The sequence below is a fragment of the Balaenoptera ricei genome, chromosome 8 (assembly GCF_028023285.1).
Source record: "Balaenoptera ricei isolate mBalRic1 chromosome 8, mBalRic1.hap2, whole genome shotgun sequence".
NCBI classification, from domain to species: Eukaryota; Metazoa; Chordata; class Mammalia; order Artiodactyla; family Balaenopteridae; genus Balaenoptera; species Balaenoptera ricei.
The window spans coordinates 109,414,608-109,432,889 of record NC_082646.1 but is presented as its reverse complement, the minus strand read 5'-3'; the positions used below and the strand labels follow the sequence as shown (position 1 = coordinate 109,432,889).

General features: G+C 53.8%; 1 protein-coding gene across 2 annotated transcripts in view; it reads right to left on the bottom strand.

Annotated features, from left to right (window-relative positions):
- LRP5 (LDL receptor related protein 5) overlaps nucleotides 1–18,282 on the bottom strand; it is a 110,093-nt gene that overhangs the window by 31,719 nt on the left and 60,092 nt on the right. For both annotated transcript variants that reach the window (XM_059932210.1, XM_059932211.1), the window contains exons 7-11: nucleotides 18,078–18,249; nucleotides 8,011–8,227; nucleotides 5,929–6,218; nucleotides 3,370–3,596; nucleotides 1,934–2,118 (exon numbers count right to left, since the gene is read on the bottom strand). In XM_059932210.1, coding sequence (XP_059788193.1) covers nucleotides 1,934–2,118; nucleotides 3,370–3,596; nucleotides 5,929–6,218; nucleotides 8,011–8,227; nucleotides 18,078–18,249 — 1,091 coding nt within the window. The remainder of the gene's footprint in view (nucleotides 1–1,933; nucleotides 2,119–3,369; nucleotides 3,597–5,928; nucleotides 6,219–8,010; nucleotides 8,228–18,077; nucleotides 18,250–18,282) is intronic.

The window sequence follows — 18,282 nt, the reverse complement described above, 5'->3', positions numbered from 1 at the left end:
GTCTGGGAAGATCCCACATGCCGCGGAGCAACTAGGCCCGTGAGCCACAACTACTGAGCCTGCGCGCCTGGAGCCTGTGCTCTGCAACAAGAGAGGCCGTGATGGTGAGAGGCCCGCGCACCGTGATGAAGAGTGGCCCCCGCTTGCCGCAACTAGAGAAAGCCCTCGCACAGAAACGAAGACCCAACACAGCCATAAATAAATAAATAAATAAATAAATAAAATTTTTTTAAAAATCAATCAAAAAAATTTTGAGACTGGAAAGAAATATGCCAACAGGTGAATATACATTATTACTGACTGGTGAAATTATGGATCATTAAAATTTTTCTTCCTGTTGTTCTGCATTTTTAGAAGTTTTCTAAGTTGATTATTTTATCATTAGAAGAAAGATAGTTCTGAAATAAAGGTGCTCCCTGGCTGCCTCTGTCACGCACACGCTGCCCGACCCCACTCCGCCCCGGGCCCCGGACCGGGACTCGGAGTGGACTTTTCCAACAACAACCATCATTAACTAAACACTCAGAGGGCAGTGACTGTGCTCCAGGCTTGGTGAGAAGGGCCTTCACTCTCATCCTTTCAGTTAACTCTCACAGCAGCAGCTGTAGGAGGAAGGGACCACCGGCATTAGAGAACCGAGGCACAGAAAGGTTAAGTCACCTGGCTCAAGTCACACAGCAAGTGGCAAGACCAGGAGTGCAACCAGGATGGCGAGTCCCCAGGTTCACGCCCCACGCCCACTCTCGCCACGCCAGGCGACATTCCCACCCTCCCCTTGCCCGGGGCCTGCCCTGTTATTAACCAAGTGCTCCCTACACGTCTACGCCATTCAGTGGGAATATGGCCGAAAACAGCCTGGCTGGACACACACGACCACCCTCAACCTGCAGAGTCAAGGGGGTTTCCAGGGCTTTCGCTGCTTTTCCTCCGAGTGTGTCTTTACTCTGGGGTAATCAGGGAGCTTAATTATTTCGGGCAACCACAGCTGTGCTGTGACTGGTTTCCCACCTGGCACCAGCCTCCTGTAATTCCCTGTGGGGCTGGGGGTGGCGGTCTCAAAGACACATTCAAGCCTTGCTCTTGGCCTCATACACCAGGACAGTCAGCATGCAGGGGGGGTGCAGCCCGCCGCAAGCAGAAACCAGGCCACTGGGCTTCTAGCCCTGGCTCTGCTCACACAGTACCTGGGGACAAGCCGTTCAACCCACCTATGCCTCAGTTTCCTCATCTGTAAAATGGGCACAACCACACCCACCACAGGTGGCGGCAGCAGCAGCGATTAGGAAGGAAGCCAAATTCTCTCGGTTGCACAGGGCAGCCCCATCATGTGGTATCACCCAGGAGAGCTAATATAACCACCTCCCCCAACCCCGCAAGAAGTCCAGAGTCACGTGATTTCTAGGCTCAAATCCTGCCCTCACTGCTGGGTGGCTTGGAGCGAGGGTTTTTTGTTTCTGTTTTTAACCTAATCCCAGGTGTTGAGTGGTCCCAGAACAATGCTTAGCACTCAGTAGGTATTCAGGGTCAGATGGAGCTGTAGCACGTGGCCCTGGGGTCTGAGTGGCACTCTGTGACCTTACACAAGTCCCACGACCTCCCTGGGCCTCAGTTTCGCCATCAACGAAAACCTACGCTATGTGGTGCAGGGTCAAATTAGAATCCTGGCACGGGGCTGGCTGGGACCCGGCTCTCAGCTGGTGTGTAGGAAACAGCTGTCACTGGGGTCTCTATTGACACATCTACAGCAACAGCACCAGGGGCAGAAAGGGACAACCCTCAGGAGGGGGCAAGGCTGGGTCAGCACCCGGGGCGTGGCCGCACCTCCTGTGGGGCTTGGGCCTCACGGGCCCAAGGGCACAGCGCCATGGGGGCTGAGCGCGGCCAACGCCCGGGGCAGGGACGCCCCCTCGTGGCAGGGCCCACCGGCCCTCACCCAGCATGTTGGACGACTCAATCATATTGGTGTCCAGGTCCGTCCAGTAGAGACGCTGGTCGGCGTAGTCAATGGTGAGGTCGTTGGCCCGGCCCACCTTGTCCACCAGCGTCATGCAGTTGGTCCCGTCCATGAAGGCCCGCACGATCCTGGGCTTGCCGCCCCACTCGGTCCAGTAGATGTAGCTGGAAGACATGGGAGCAGGGCGGGGCTCAGGCACGGCCACCCTCACGGCAGGGCAGGGAGCACACCTGCCGCCATCTCCTCGGCTGTGCCGATGGCACCCCTGCAGGAAGCAGGGAAGGGGCGAGACCCTCGGAGCCCCCTCTACCCCACCGTCCCTCTGGGAGCAGTCACGGAGCTACATCCTGCCTCCCGGGGTCCCACAGCAGCCCCCCTGCAAGCTAAGCCCTGATACTCTCATTCGGGTGCACAGACGGGGTGACCGTGCAACAGGACATCCAGCCTGGGACACCTGTGTCAGGGACAAACGCTAACTAAGCCGGACAGGATGCCAGGGTGACCGGGACGGGCAGGAAGAACGTGGGCAAATCGGGGCGTACAGTCTCCTCTCCTCAAAGAAGGTAGAAAACAAGACCCTGAGGCAAACAGGCATCGTAGGGTCAGGATTCGAACTCAGCTCTGCCGTCTCCACCAACGGGTCCTCCTTCGTCGCTCTTCAGCAGTGGCTCCGGGGAAGGAATTCCCATTCCAGAATTGTGTACGTTTCACTGGTCCTTTCGCTAAAACCTGGACCTTTCTTTTTGTTCTGTCGAAATCTTCCCTTCCCTGGAAGAGCACGCAGCATGCAGGGTTTGGAGTGCTCCCTACACGCCACTAATGCTTTATGGTTCGAGCCCTGAGTGCAGAGGAGGACTCCACCCTGGCCCCTCCGGCCCCAGGGCAGGGCCCCCAGGCTGCCTGACACCTAAAAGCATGTGCCTTGCAAGGTGGGCTTTAAACCGCCGCTAAGTGGCCAGCAAGAAGCAGGAGGGGAGAAGCCCAGGACAGGAGCCCAGAAAGGACTGCACGGGACTTCCTGGCCCAGCCCTGCTCTAACCAGTTACGTGACCTTCAGTAAATCACTGAGCTTCTCTGAGCCTCAGTTTCTGCATCTGTAAAATCACCCACCCCTTGCAGGGCCCCTGGATGCCCAGATGAGATGACCCCCCCTGGGAGCGCCCAATGCGGTGCCTGATACAGAGGCTTCCCTTCCTGCCTTGTGCTCTGGGCCTCAGTGTCTCCACTATGAAATGAACCAGATGACCTCCAAGGGTCCCGCCGGCCCCGGCCACCTCAAAGCTAGTAGCGGTCATTACTGCTCTAACCGCAGAGTGCCAGGTGGGCAGCCGTCTGCCTCGGCCTCGGGTCATCAACGCACTGGCTCATGTAGAGAGGTGACGGGGACATGCCTGCTGGACAAAAACGGTCCTCACCCTTTGGTGGGGTCCAGGGCCAGCGACCTCGGGTTGTCCAGATCCCTCCACACAAGGACCTGCCGGAACTGCCCGTCCAGCCGGGCCACTTCGATCCTGTTGGTCCCGGTGTCCGCCCAATAGAGGTTCTTGCCCATCCAGTCGACGGCCATGCCTTCCGGGTAGTCGAGGCCAAACTCGATCACGTGCTCCACGGAGCTCCCGTTCATGAAGGCTCGGCTGATGGTCTGGGAGCAGGTGAGGAGGAAAGGGGCACCGGTTAGAAACCAGAGTTTTTGCAGATGTCTCCTGGAGCAACTACTGATCACATTTGGGACCAAATCACCAACATTCGAGTTTTTATTCTTTTTATTTCTTTTATATTTTATTTTAATTTTTTCCCAACATTTGAGTTTTTGAAGGAACATTTGAAAAGCAGCAAAATACAACCTTTTTAGAAGAAACAATTTGGTTATATACATAAAATATATACTTCATTTAAAAATATGTAAAAATATTTTATTTAATAGTATACAATTATAAAAAATATATAATTATATATAAGCTATATTATATATATATATGTATCATGACCCTTCAAAATAGTTGTAACCTTAAAAAAATAAAAAATCACTGTATCCTTTCACCCAGTAATCTTCCTCCTGAAACTTTATCCAAAGGAATGAAAACACAAAAGAGGCTTTACCCACAGAGATGCTTGTTACTGTGGTATCATTTAGAGTCGGAAAAAACTGGAAGAACATTTAAAATAAGGGAACGGTTAAGTATGATAAGGAATATATGTGCACTGGAATATTTTACACATTTAAAGAATTATGTTAAAGAGTTTGTAATAGGCTGATAAAATACCTGTTATAATGTGATATGAAGAAAACCAGGATACAGAATTCTACGTAGCATATGATTGTGATTATGAGAAATACTAACATAGGCAAAAACTCAAAGGAAATACACTAAAATGACATCAATGGCTGACTTGGGATGATGGGGATGTGGGCGTTTTTATTTTCTTCTTTATACTTTTCTGTATAATATACTTTTCTCTCTTTCTACAATGAACCCTGTGACTTTTAAAATCAGAAAAATCTTTAAGAGCCATGTAATACCAACAGTAGAATAAAAGACAGGTGATTAAACTGTTTGAGTTGTCCAGTGCTTTAGAACAGGGGTCAGCAGACCTTTTCTGTAAATATTTCAGGTGTCACAGGACATTTGGATCTGTCACAACCTAGTGGCACAAAAGCAGGTACAGACAATCCATGAGCAAATGGGCACCAGTGTGACCCAATAAAACTTTATTGACAAAACACGGAGGCCAGCTCACGGACCAGTATGCCAAACCCTGCTTTAGAAGATGAAAGAGGCTTTCCTGTATTCATCCAGGATGTTTATGTTAGCACCCGGAACAAAGAAAGAGCTTGCTAAGTAAGCGGGCACTCATGAGGGAGTGGATGGGGTGAATCGAAAAATACACGGACACCCAATCACTCTAGAAATGGCCACCTGGTGTGTCCACTGGACCTGCTCATTGTAATCATTCGTGCTTATTTATTAACGCAGGTTCACTAATGTTCTATTGGTGTGAATCGAGTTACAATAAATATTATAGTTCTTTTATTTTTTTTAAATTTATTTATTTTTTTGGCAGCACTGTGTAGCTTGCAGGATCTTAGTTCCCCGACCAAGGATCGAACCTGTGCCCCCTGCAGTGGAAGTGCGCAGTCCTAACCACTGGACCGCCAGGGAATTCCCTATAGTTCTTTAAAAAAAAACCCAAAACTTTTTCTACAAGGGAACACTACTCAGCCATGAAAAAGAATGAAATGTTGCCATCTGCAACAATATCGATGGACTGGGAGGGTATTATGCTAATTCAGACAGAGAAAAACAAATACTGTACGATATCACTTATATGTGCAACCTAAAAAATACAACAAACTAGCAAATATAACAAAAAAGAAGCAGATTCACAGATACAGTGGTTACCAGTGGGGAGAGGGAAGGGGGAGGGGCAACATCATGGTAGGAGAGTAAGAGGTACAAACTATTAGGTATAAAATAAGCTACAAGGATATATTGTACAACACAGGGAATGTGGCCAGTATTTTATAATAACTCTAAATGGAGTATAACCTTTAAAAATTGTGACTCACTCTATTGTGCACCTGTAACTTACATTGTACAGCAACTAAACTTCAATTTTAACAAACCGTTAAAAAAAACAAGGGACTTCCCTGGTGGCGCAGTGGATGGGACTCCGAGGGCCCAGGTTCGATCCCTGGTTGGGGAACTAGATCCCACATGCATGCTGCAACTAGGAGTTCCCATGCCACAACTAAGGAGCCCGCGTGCCGCAACTAAGGAGCCCATGTGCCACAACTGGGGAGCCCGTGAGCTGCAGCTGAGGCGCCCGCCTGCCGCAACTAAGACCCCACACAACCAAATAAATTTTTTTTTTTAAAAAAAGGAAGAAAACCTTTTTTCAGCCTCTGAGGCGATACCATCACCGGGTAGGTATTCACGGGAAAGGTGCACGGGGAGGACGCCCAGCCGCCATACCTTCAGGCTGACGTCAGTCCAGTAGATGTGATGGTTGGACACGTCGAAGTCCAGCGCAGAGGCCTCCTTGACGCCCGTGAGTGGGATGGCCACGTCGTTGTTATTGGTATCCAGGGAGATCCTGTGGATGGCGGCCCGGCTGGTGAACACGAGGAAGGCCTCGGGGACGATGCAGGTCTTCATGTCACTCAGCAGCTCCAGGCCGATGGGGCAGCCGCACTTGGCGGCGCGGGGCGTGAAGAAGCACAGGTGGCTGCAGCCCCCGTTCCTGTCCGCACACGGGTTGGTCCCTGGACGGAAAGACACAGGCTCTAGACGCCAGAGGCCCAGCAGAGAGGGGGTGGGCAGTGGTTCCACGGTTGTACGAGGCTTCGTTTCTGCCAGACGTCACACAGGGACAGCAGGTGGGTGGATGGAAACCCAGGGCCTCCCCAGGCATGGGGAGGGCACGTAACAACGGCTGGCTCTGGGCCCAGGGCATTCCCGCACTTGGACTCCTCCATCCTCATGGCGACCTGGGGACAACCGCACCCCCTGCTCCCCCCACCCCGCCGGGCCTGGACTCCCTGCCTGCTGACCTGACCGCAGCCCGAGACACCACCCAGACAGTTCCTCCTCCTGGTCCCCGGCACTCTCGGTGCCCTCGAACTCAGATGCACCCAGGACGGCCCAAGGCGCCTCTTTCTTATTGTAGCAGACTGTACTTAGCATTCATGTATTTTTGGCCAGGCCGTTAGTCTCACTCATCTGCCGCAGTGCTGTTAAAATTGGCTTTAATTTAGTGTCAAGTATTTCAGCTAGAAAAAGAATCCTCTCTCCCATCTTTCCCAGTAAATCCCTACATGAGAGAGAGAGAAAGAGGGAGGGAGGGGTCCGATTTCTCAACTTTAAATCACACCCAATGGATATATCATTTTTCTTATCTCTAGGGTTTTATTTTTTGTTTTTCAGACACTCACTCACCGGTGGGCCTCACGTTCCACAGTGGATGACAAACGTGTTTTCAAAGGCGGCTGGTAAACTGAGTGTGCTGATTCCATCGCCTTGTCTCAGGAGTGCGGGTTGTGACTAAAGGCCTCTCCCGGAGACCAAGATGCACTAGATCCCCCCAGGATCTCCGCCCACGGCCTCACCTCCAGGCCTGTGCTCAGCTGTCGCTTCTGCTGGGCAAACCCTGACCCCCACCTGCTCCCTAAATTCCAAGCTCAAATGCCCTCCCTCATATTTTAAAGCCAGGCATCCCTCTAACACCTCAACTGTAGTCACCAGCCTGGCAGCAGAGCTAACTAAGGGGTGTCTCACCCACTAGACTTAAGGGCGAGCACTGGGGCCTCTCTGGTCCTTTCTCCCTCCCTCCCTCCAGCAAAGGCTTGCTGAGTGTCTCTGATGTGTAGGTGCAGTACTAGGTGCTGGGCCCCAGCTGGGGACAGGGTCCCTGCTGCCACAGAGCCCACAGTCCCGTCCCCCCATCTGTCCTCCCACCACAGCTGGACACCACTGTCCCCAGTGTAGCCTGTCGACCTGCACTGGGAATCATATTCATAAAGAGACAAATCCTTGTGTTAAGGGAGCTTTCTGCAGATCCTGGCTTTCAGATAAAAGGTGTGTGCTTGAGGGTCCAGCCTGTCACACTGGACAACAATTCCAGCCCAGCCCAGCCAGGAGGTCGAGGCAGACCCGGGCATGAGTCCTGAGCTTGGCCACCCAATAGCTACACGGCTTTGCCACCCTCTCCCCAGCGCAAATAGGGCCACATCGTAATTCGCGTAGAGGGCTGCTCTGGGCACTAAGGCACTTAGCCACAGCCTGGCATGCAGCAGGCGCTCTGCAAGTGTTAGCCATCGTGAGAACAACTATTGCCACCAGTGCCCAGTCACCATGCCTGGTCAATACCCCACCCCCATGCCACTGGTCCTGGACCAATATTCTCACCATCTCCTGTGCTGTCCAGCCCCAGAGTAGTGCCCCAGCCGGGCACTTACACCCCCTGTTTTGTCCTCCAACTGGGCTGCCTGTGGACCAAAAGGGCAGCCACGAGCCTGTGACATGGCTGACCCATGGCTGGAGGCTGACCCGACTCACCGACGGCCTTGGCCACATTCACGGCCTTGAGCCCCATCAGGTCGGGCAGCTGGTCGATGATGACGTCCCGGCTCGCCTTGACCTTGTGCACGCGCTCGATGCTGCGCCGCTGCCAGTCGGTCCAGTAGATGAAGTCCCCCAGCAGCGTGAACCCGAAAATGTGTGGGAGCTTGTCCTCCAGGAGCGTCCGCCTCTTTGTCCCGTCGATGTTGATCACCTGCAGGATGGCAGACGTAGGGCTGAACCAGCGTCGGGCCTGAACTGCCTGGAACAGGTCGGGCCCCAGCAGCGTCTGCACCTGGCGAGGCCACCTAACAAAGCCACGACTCACTGGGGCAGCTGGATGAGTGACGTTTTCAGTGATGGGGACATTCAGCGGCTCTTCCCCACTGCCTCCCCTACCTGGGGGTGGATGCTGGGCTGAGAGGGGCAGGCAAGACAAACAGGTGTCCTCTCTCTCGCCATTGCTGATCGACTAGCAGTGGCTGCCCGGAATACCAAGGTGTGGGTCTCCGGCCCAGGATGGGCTCATTGATTAGTAATGTCTGCCAAGATGTAGAACGGGGAGGCACCAGTTCACACCCTTGACACGGAGCTCAATCTCAAAAGGCTGGACAGCTAACGTACTGCAGGCCCTGGGCAAAGCCTCCCACTTGTCTGTGGACTAACTTCTTGCTCGGTCAACACCAGGTGAACCTGAGGACGCTTCTGGTTCTAAGTCTGAGCCTACAGCTCTAAGATGCTTTCCAACACCAGACACACTAGTGGCTGTTTGCTCCGAGATGTAAAAGCTAAATCTTTTCCTTGAAGAGTCAGCACTGATTAAAAGCATCAACCACAAAAGCCACAGAGGAGAAAAATACTGTCAAACATAAAAACGCTTTAACCAACTGAAACACACAAACAGGATAAGATGTGGTTGTGATGACAGGTGACCCTGTAGGAGCTGATGCGAAAAAGAAGATAAAAACGTAACATCCAAACTCTCGGGCTCTCAAGCCAGGATGAAAGAGACATGATGAATCAAAGGCAAGTCTCAACAGGCCTCCTGCAGCCAGATTATATTCCCAGCTCATCAGAAAGGCTACAAACCTTCAGTTTTGCAGGTGGCAAACACAAGACAGATCGGGTGTGTGTTAAGCAGAAAAGACTTTGGTCCTCTGTTGTTGGACAGCACAGGACAAAACTGCTGGCTCAACCAGGAGTGGCAGGCAGCTCTGGGCCCTGCAGCCAGAGGTCCCACCCCAGCTCTGACCCACAGCCAAGTCCCTGCATCCCACATGGACCTCAACCTCTCCACCTGTAACTGAGGGTAGCAGCTAAAGGCACCCTGGAGGGACTTCCCTGGTGGTCCAGCAGTTAAGACTCCACGTTCCCAATGCAGGGGGCCTGGGTGTTTGATCCCTGGTCAGGGAACTAGATCCCACATGCCTCAACTAAGAGCCCGCAAGCCACAACTAAAGATCCCGCATGCCGCCACGAAGATTCCACGTGTTGCAACTAAGACCCAGTGCAGCCAAATAAATAAATAAATATTAAAAAATAAATAAAGTCACCCTGGGAACTTAACCAAAGAACAGTGAGTGGCTGGGCCCCAACCTGGGGCAATTACACCAAAACTGGAAGGCCAGGTATGAGTCCTGAAAGCAGCTCCCCACAGGTGGCTCCAATGAGCAGCCCAGATGAGAACACCGGATGGGACCACGTCCTGTACCGTGAGCTGGAGTGTAGACCTTGGGCTGTAGGATCTCTGTGCGGAGCTCTGGGCACCACACCTGGCCCACTGGTTAGCCATAGAGGGCAGGTGATGGATTCATGCTCCAAACTGGTCCAGGGTGCTGGCTCCGGCTTCGGCCCCACAAGAGGAAGGCACATAAAGGCGATGAACACACGCTTTGCACAGAACTCAGACCTGGGGAGGGGTCTCACCTGGGATTACCGCCGAGGAGGTGCACAGCAAGAGAAAGAGCGTCTCTAAGAACACACAGCCCATAAGAGGCAGGGCTCAAACCCCTGCTCCTTCCTTGACACAGAATAACCAGGGCTGGGCACCGGGGGTGGGGGCGGGGGCGGGCAGAATGGCAGATGTAGGACATGATCGCTACGAAGAAAACACCCACATCTGGAAGATAAAGACCCCACCTTTTATATACCAAAATGTCAACAGCATCTCTTGAAGAGATTTTTCTCATCCTTCTCTATGTTCATATTTTCTTTATTTCCTTTAACAACTCAATTCCAGACATAAATAAGTGCATGTTCTATTGACTGAGGGGAGGAAGTACATGTTCCCCAGCTTAGGAGGGACGAAAGTGAGCCCGCAGAGGACACGGGGCCAGACGGGGGAGCGGGGAGACAGCCGCTGCCGGCAGCAATCCCTCCCCCCACCTCTGTCTCCCACCCCCACCCCCCGCCCCACCCTCTGGTCGCCCAGAACAAAGTGAGGAGGCCGTGAGCTGCTCCCCCGGGGCCGGGCTGGCGGCACCCACCGCAAGGACAGAACCTTGGCTCTGGGCTGGCAGGGCCTCCCTCTGCCTCGGAAGCCCCCCCCTCACCCCATCCCACTTTGAACGATTACAGACCCCATGAAACACCTCTCAGGCCCTCCAGCTTGGAAGGACATCAAGACTCTTAACAGTTGAGAAAATAAATGATCCCAAAGCAGCCTTTTTACAGCAGCTTTCAACACACCTTGACCAAATCCAACACATCTGTAAAAGTAACTCTGCAGGACCAGGCCTTTCCCAAATCCTGGAGCAGACAAGTAGGAACTGTGGACTCCACGCTTTCACTGCCGAGGGCCTGGGTTCAGTCCCTGGTCAGGGAACTAAGATCCCACATGCTGTGCAGTTCCGCAAAAAAAAAAAAAAAAAGTGTAAAAACCACCGTGCGTTTGAAAGTGGCACAAAAATAGTCATTCTGGCCTCCGGTCCATAGGTTTCAACCGCTGCTCAAGAAGTTCTCCTGCCCTTGATTTTCAGGAGAGGAAACCAGATGCCTCCAGGAAGTTATGTCAAAACGGTCAAGCCAGATGCCGAAGGCGCCCGAGTGTCAGCCAGCCTTGCTCGCCGACCTTTCGGCCTCCGCCCTCCTGTGCTCGGCTGGCTCCACACACCAAGCCCAGGTCTGGAGCGGGGGAGAGGCAGGGCGAGCAGAGCACACACCCATCCCCTGGGCAGCTCGTTACACGACCCGCAGATCAACAGCTGCGTGACACGCAGAAGGGTGGGCAGACCCCAGAGAAGCCCACCCTCAGCTGTACTCCAGGAGGCAGAACCCACAGCTATGGGGTCTGCACGGCCACCCACAAAACAGTAGACCCCAAAAAGTCACCTGAGGTGCAGTTTCCTTACACTGAATCCTCTGTTTCCAATGACTTGGCCATGCAAAGAGGTGCGAGCCCAAGACCAACCCTTTGAAAGCACATGTTTAAAGAAAAAAAAGAGTTCTGCTCTCTGATGGAACAATTATACTCAGACACAAAGCCCCAAATTAAAACTGCTCTGGTGGGCTTCCCTGGTGGCGCAGTGGTTGAGAATCTGCCTGCCAATGCAGGGGACACGGGTTCGAGCCCTGGTCTGGGAAGATCCCACATGCCGCGGAGCAGCTGGGCCCGTGAGCCACAACTACTGAGCCTGCGCGTCTGGAGCCTGTGCTCCGCAACAAGAGAGGCCGTGATAGTGAGAGGCCCGCGCACCGCGATGAAGAGTGGCCCCGCTTGCCACAAATGGAGAAAGCCCTTGCACAGAAACGAAGACCCAACACAGCCAAAAATAAATAAATAAAAATGTACTAGGAATTTGAAAGATTTACATAAACTTGGAGGTGATTTCCTATCAATTAAAATAGAATTAAATTGTATTTTTTTAAAAAAATTGCCTCTTTAAAAAAAAAAAAAAAAAAAAAAACTGCTCTGGTTATTTTGTTTCACGTAACGAAAAAGATCTTACACACCCGCACAGCTTGTGGCCCCGTTGCCCGGAAGCCCTGCACCCTTCTTCCCCAGGGCTCATGGACCCGGACACACAGCCAATCTGTCACTCCTGTAATGAGTGTTTATTCTGTTCGTGCTGGAAGTCACCTCCATCGACTCAGGAAATGTCAGGAACAGGGGGACGGATGTATTTTTAACTTCTCAGGCTGTGATTCATCCTTGGCCCGCCTGCTCCACCGGGTGTGTCCCTCCCCACCGGGTACTCCCCACGAATGCCTACCCTGACAGCACACGGCCACCAGCAGATGTCAGCTGCAAGGAACACAAGCTCCCCATGGTCCTGGCCGAGTAAGACATCGGGGGGCTGCAGAGGGCCCAGGTGACACCCGGGGCCTCCAGCGAGTACAAGGCAAGCCACACACAGGAGACACTTCCTGCCCCAGAGACGGGCCAAACAGCCCGGACTATGGGTCGACCTGCGAAACTTCTGCTTCTTCCATCCTCGGGTCGGGGAAACAGCTGGGCAGGAAGCTTTAGAAAGACAGCTCAAGTCCACAGAGGGCAAGGCCCGACCTTGCTCTTACTCAGTAATGGCTAAAACCGCCATCCAGGGACCTGCCTGATCACCGTGTGAGCGCAAGGGTGTTTAAACGCTTTGCCTATTTCAGGATTAATAATGGGCACCATTCCTCCCTCTACTCTAGAAACAGAAGGAAATGGACAGGATATACACAAGTCAGTGGGAGGAGAGGGCAGGGCTTCAGGACCAAGGTGGCTGGAGAAGCAGCCAGGGTGCTGTCGGGGAGCTTGAACGACCCGCACCCCCTGCCCCCCGGGCCCTCATCCTCTCTGCTCGGCATCCCTCGAGAACGCTGACCACCTCCGACGGGCTGTGGTTGTCCCGGTCACTGCTGTCTACATCTCCCCTTCTAGAACACTGACCCCACCAGGGCATGGGTCTGTCCTGTGTTGCTTTTCCAGCACGAGGTGACATTCAGTGAATGCTGCAGGATGAACAGATGCTCGCCCAGGGGCGCGGAGGGGGTTGGGGGAAAGAGGCAGCGCGAGCTATGACAGGACAGGAGGTCCGCTCAGGGATGATCCGACAGGCAGCTGTGGGAAAGGAGGATGTAGGGACGGGCCGGTGAGGGGAAGCGGGGGACAGACAGAGTGGGGGAAGGACTAAGAGGGAGAGGTCGCTTCTGATGCAGACCCGGTGTGTCCTGACTCCCTGCCAGGGGATCAGCACAGAGACCCCAATTCAAGCTCAGAGAGCTCCCACCTGCTTTGGGAGACATGGCCGCTCACGAACAAGTGAAAAGATGGTGATAATGATGATTCCATAGCTAAGTGAGAGCACAAGCCCTAGACAGATCTGGAAGGCCTTACAGCTTCTGGCTGGGAGAGGCAGCCTCCAGGGAGGAACCAGGATGTTGCTGTTTCGGAAAGGAAGACCCTACACCGTGTGGCCAAGTGAGTGGAGGAGGTGAGCTGCCCCCATACGTGAGACCACGGCATGTGGCGGGAGGCGACTCAGGCTTCCGAGGGAGAGGGCTGGGGGCAGCTGGGCACGTGGGCTCGGGAAAGAGCTCTGGATGGAAGAATCTGCTTGGGAGAGGACCCACGCTGGGCTGTCACGGGCCCGGCACCTGCCAAGAAGCATGGTCAGAGGGAGAGGAGGGAAGTGCAGGGCCCGAGGGGCCATCAGTTAGAGACAGAAGAGGGAGACAGTGAGTCCGAGTTACTTTTACCAGTAAAGTTGAATCTTATGGCACAAGGCCGAAGAGCTGTGGCAGGTCGGAGGAGGAGAGGACCGGCTCTTGGGTTGGGAGCCTAGCTGGGCAGGGAAGGGGAGGGGGAAACATGCAAGCAAAGGGTGAGAGGCCGGGTCCTGAGGATGCGGCTGGAGCCACGGGAAAGGCTGAGCACCTGTGGGCAGGAACCTCCAACCCCAAGGGCTCTAGACTCAGGAAGTGGGTTAAGGAGGCGTCCCAGGGAACCCCCAGCCCAAGAGGGTGGGAAAGCAGGGAGCAGAGGCAGCTGTGGGGATGCGGAAAGAGGCGGGGGCTGCACCCATGTCCACCCCACACGGCTCCAACCTGCGCATGTCAGGACTGCCCTGGGGTCCATCCCTGGTCCCTGAGGATGGGGAGGGGACCTCAGGGCTGCCTCCCAGAGTGAGCCAGCCCCGAGCCCACCCCCACCCCCCAGACGGGGAGCCACCCCGCGCTAATCCCCCGAGGGGCTGCCGACCCGAGGCTGGCCTGAACCCGCTGTCCAGGATGCCGTCCCAGGCAAGGCGGCAGGAGGCCCAGCTGGAGGGCGGCGCGGCCCTGCCCGCAGTCTCGACTCCGTTCCACAAATCCATCTATGTGCCAGGACCACCGTCCAGAGGAATCCCCACTTTGTGGACTCGGCCTCCAGACCTTTGTTCTCCTCCCAGCTCGTCGGGGGATCAGCCACAGCTGCCCTGGGAAGTCCTTTTCGGGACGGGCGGGCGGAGCGGGAACCTGACTGATGGCTCTTCAAAGGGAAGCCGGTCGACACCGCGTGGAGCTCCTTTCTGCCGGCGCCTGCGCTCGGAGCCAGGCCACGCGCACGACCACGCGGAACGGAATCCCTTCTCCCGTCCAAGGCAACCCGGCAAGATATGCCCAAGAAACACGCCCAGGCTCCTTAGTATCTGTGTCGGGCATAACGTCTTAGAGACGTGACCACTGCTGGAAGCGTGTCCCGTCGCTGTGCTGACCTGGAAGAGCCCTCCCCTGACCGTCCCCCCTGCCTGGAGTCCGACTGCGTCCTCAGGAAAGGAGACACGGCCCCTCGCTCTCGGCTGTTCCCCCCGAAGCCCTCGGAATCCACCGTGACCCCAGCAGGGGCTTCTGCACCTGGGCTGGTGGCGTGATCCCAAGGTTCACGTAACGTGTACCAGAGGAGCATCTGTTGGGCGTATTTACCAAGGTGACCCAGCACCTGGAGCAGAGCTGACGCCCACTGGGTGTTCAGCAGCAAACCCTGAGGCCCGAGAGTGGGGGGAGGGTGTCCACAGCAGGAACACATGGGCAAGTCCCCAGGCTTGCTCAGGCCACCTCCAAGAAGCTCACCCTGGGGTATTTCATCACTGAAAAAAATGCCAGAAGGGTCTGCCCTGGGCTCCGGGCTCGACTCCAAGAAGCTGCCATGACCTGAACGCGCCTACGATTCATCGGGGCGCTTCCCACCCTTGGAGTTCACACGGAGAACCACCTCTATGTCCGTCCATGTCAGTGGCTTCCCTGGGGCAGGGGCGGAGGGTGAGTCCAGCACTAACCCCGAAGCTGGGGTCAGCTCTGGACGTGTGGGCAGGCGGCCTAGGTCAGCGTTCCCAAAGTGTGTGCCACCAGAGCCACAGCAGGGAAAGAAAGGGGACCGTAGATCGTGTAGTTTGAGAACACTTATGCAGTTTAGTCCCCCGTGGGAGGTCTGCTTATTAAAGTGTATTAAAGGCTCCAAAGAGAGAAGTGAGGAGGCAGGAAAGTCACCACATGTTTCCCAAGTTTGTTGGATTAAAGAATCCCAAACACTTCCAATTCTTCTGTCTCTCTTTTGGGGTCTCCTGGTGATTAGCTCCAACTCAACAGGTGATAACGCTTGTGGCGCATGTTCCCGGTTTGTCCGTATCAGCCACCGCGTACTCTGCCGGCCATAACTTTGTCACTTATGCCACGCCCCTCCCCCATCCTCCTGCTACCATGATGTCAGCATTTTAGGGCCTCTGCTGGTTACCCTTGAAGCTCTAACCTGCTCCTCCCTTCCCCACCTGTCCGCTCCTAACTTCGGTCCATCCTACTGTCCATAACCACGGCAGATAACGTTTATATTGCGTACAGTAGCCTAATGCTTCGGGGTCTGTCTGTGGATTGACTCTGAAAGCAGAAAATCAAAAAGCACCTACTTGCTGCATGACCCTGAGCAGGTTACTGCCCCCTGGGCCTCAGTGCCTCATCCACACACGGGGACGATGCCACATACCTCAAAATACTATTGTGGGACAGGCACATGGAAGGATGCTCAACATCACTCGTCATCAGGGAAATGCAAATCAAAACCACCAGACACCACAGCACACCCGTGGGGATGGCCATAATAACAGGAAAATTTTACAAGTATCAGTGAGGATATGTTGACATCAGAACACTCGCACACTGCTAGTGAGAATGTAAAATGGTGCAGACTGTGGAAGACAGCCTGACAGTTCCTCGCTAAGTTAAAGATAAACCTAGTATATGCCCGAGCAATTCCACTCCTAGGTATGTGCCCCAAAGAATTAGAAACAGATGTTCAAATAAAAACTTGTACACAAATGCTCGTAACAGTATTCACAATCCCCAAAAGGTGGAAACAACCCACATGTCCACCAACAGATGAATAGATGAACAAAATGTGGTCTCCCCATACAATGGAATATTATTTGGCCATAAGAAGGAATGAAGTACTGACACATGCTACCACATGGATGAACCCTGCAAACATTCTGCTGTGTGAAGCCACACACAAAAGACCACTGATCATATGATTCTACTCACATGAAATGTCCAGAACAGGCAAAGCCATAGAGACAGACAGGAGATTAGTGGTTGCCAGGGCAGAGGGGTGAGGAGGGGAGACTGGGGGCCAACCGCTTAACAGGTATGGGGTTTTGGGTGATGAAAACGTTCCAGAACTAGAGAGTGGTGATGGTTGGACACCAATGCAAATGTACTAGATGCCACTGAGTTGTACACTTTAAAATGGTTAAAATGGTCAATTTTATGTTTATTTTACCAAAAAAAAACACCCCAACCAACCCACTGCTGTGGGAGTAAACGGAGCGATGCCTGTAGCAGGTCCGGCAGTGTCAGCTGGACACACGCATCCCCAACCCACTCCCGGGGTGGGCGTGGCTACGGAGACGGTGGGCGTGGCCACGCCGCAGGAAACAAGGGTCTCGCCTTCAGGCTCAGAGGCTAGAGAGACAAGGGTCTTCAAACAAGATCCTTTCAAAAGTGACAGTTTATAGGGAACTCCAACAGGAAATGGTGCCAACTGCAGCTCCTTGGGTTTGCGTGGGAGAGGGATCTGCCCAGCCCTGAGTCCCCTTAGCGTTCCTGCTCAGAAGCGCGGCTTGGCAACCCGCAACACAGACGCACGGTCATAATCTCACTCCCGCCTTCCCCCTGCAAGCTGCCTGGTGGGGGTCTCCCCATGGAGCCGTGAGAAGAGCGAAGGTGACCCCCAGGTGGTGATATCAACGAGCAGTGATGTGACCAGAGCTGACGAGGATCATCCAGAAGCTACCGGAAGCGAGGGAGGCGTCCATGCCGAGGAGAGGCACCAACGTCAGGGACCAATTTAACTACCGTATTGTCAAGAGCACCGCAAACAACGCACCCCTGAGCAAAAAGCAAGATGTTAAGGAACGCCTACAGAACACCACTTTAATCATGTAAAATCACACAGAACAAGACTACGTGCTGTTCAGGGTGACATCCACATAGTAAATGTCTTTTAATGCTTGGGAATGAATCGTCAAATTTAGGAGAGTGGTCCCCTCTGCCATCAGCTACATTGATTATGTTTTACATCTTAGGCTGGGTGGTGGGTATGTGTTATTTCTTTCTTTTATTATGACTTTGTATTTTGAAACAGGAAGTTGCACACGGAGTTCAGAGGGTTCCTGTGTACCCTGTCCCGGTTTCCCCCTTGATAACTTTTTTTTTTTTTTTTGGCCATACCGCACAGCATGCAGAATCTTAGTTCCCTGACCAGGGACTGAACCTGTGCCCCCTGCAGTGGAAGGGCGGAGTCTTAACCACTGGACCGCCAGGGAAGTCCCCGGTGATAACATCTTACATAACCACATATACCCTATGGTGCTGTTAACTCAGCTACATACCTTCCGTATGTCAGAAACACATCATAGTAAGTTATTTCTTCAAGGATTCTATTTGGCCAAATAGCATAGCACAGACATCCGTCTGCTGCCCACCTGAGACGTACGACGGGCTGCAGGGGCGGCCAGGCCGGCCTCTGCGTAAAGCTCAGGGCTCGACGGCTGCTGTGCTGCGTCCCCACCTGCGCTGAACAGCTCCGTGCACCGACGAGGATGACTCACCTCGATTTTGTCCGTCTTGGCGTCTCCCCAGTACAGCTTCCCCTCCTGCAGGTCCAGAGCCAAGCCATTGGGCCAGCCCAGGGAGGTGTTGACCAGGACGTGCCGCTCCTGTCCGTCCAGGTTGGCGCACTCGATTTTGGGGTTCTCCCCCCAGTCTGTCCAGTACATGAGGCTGGAGAAGAAGTACATGTCCGTGACATTGCCC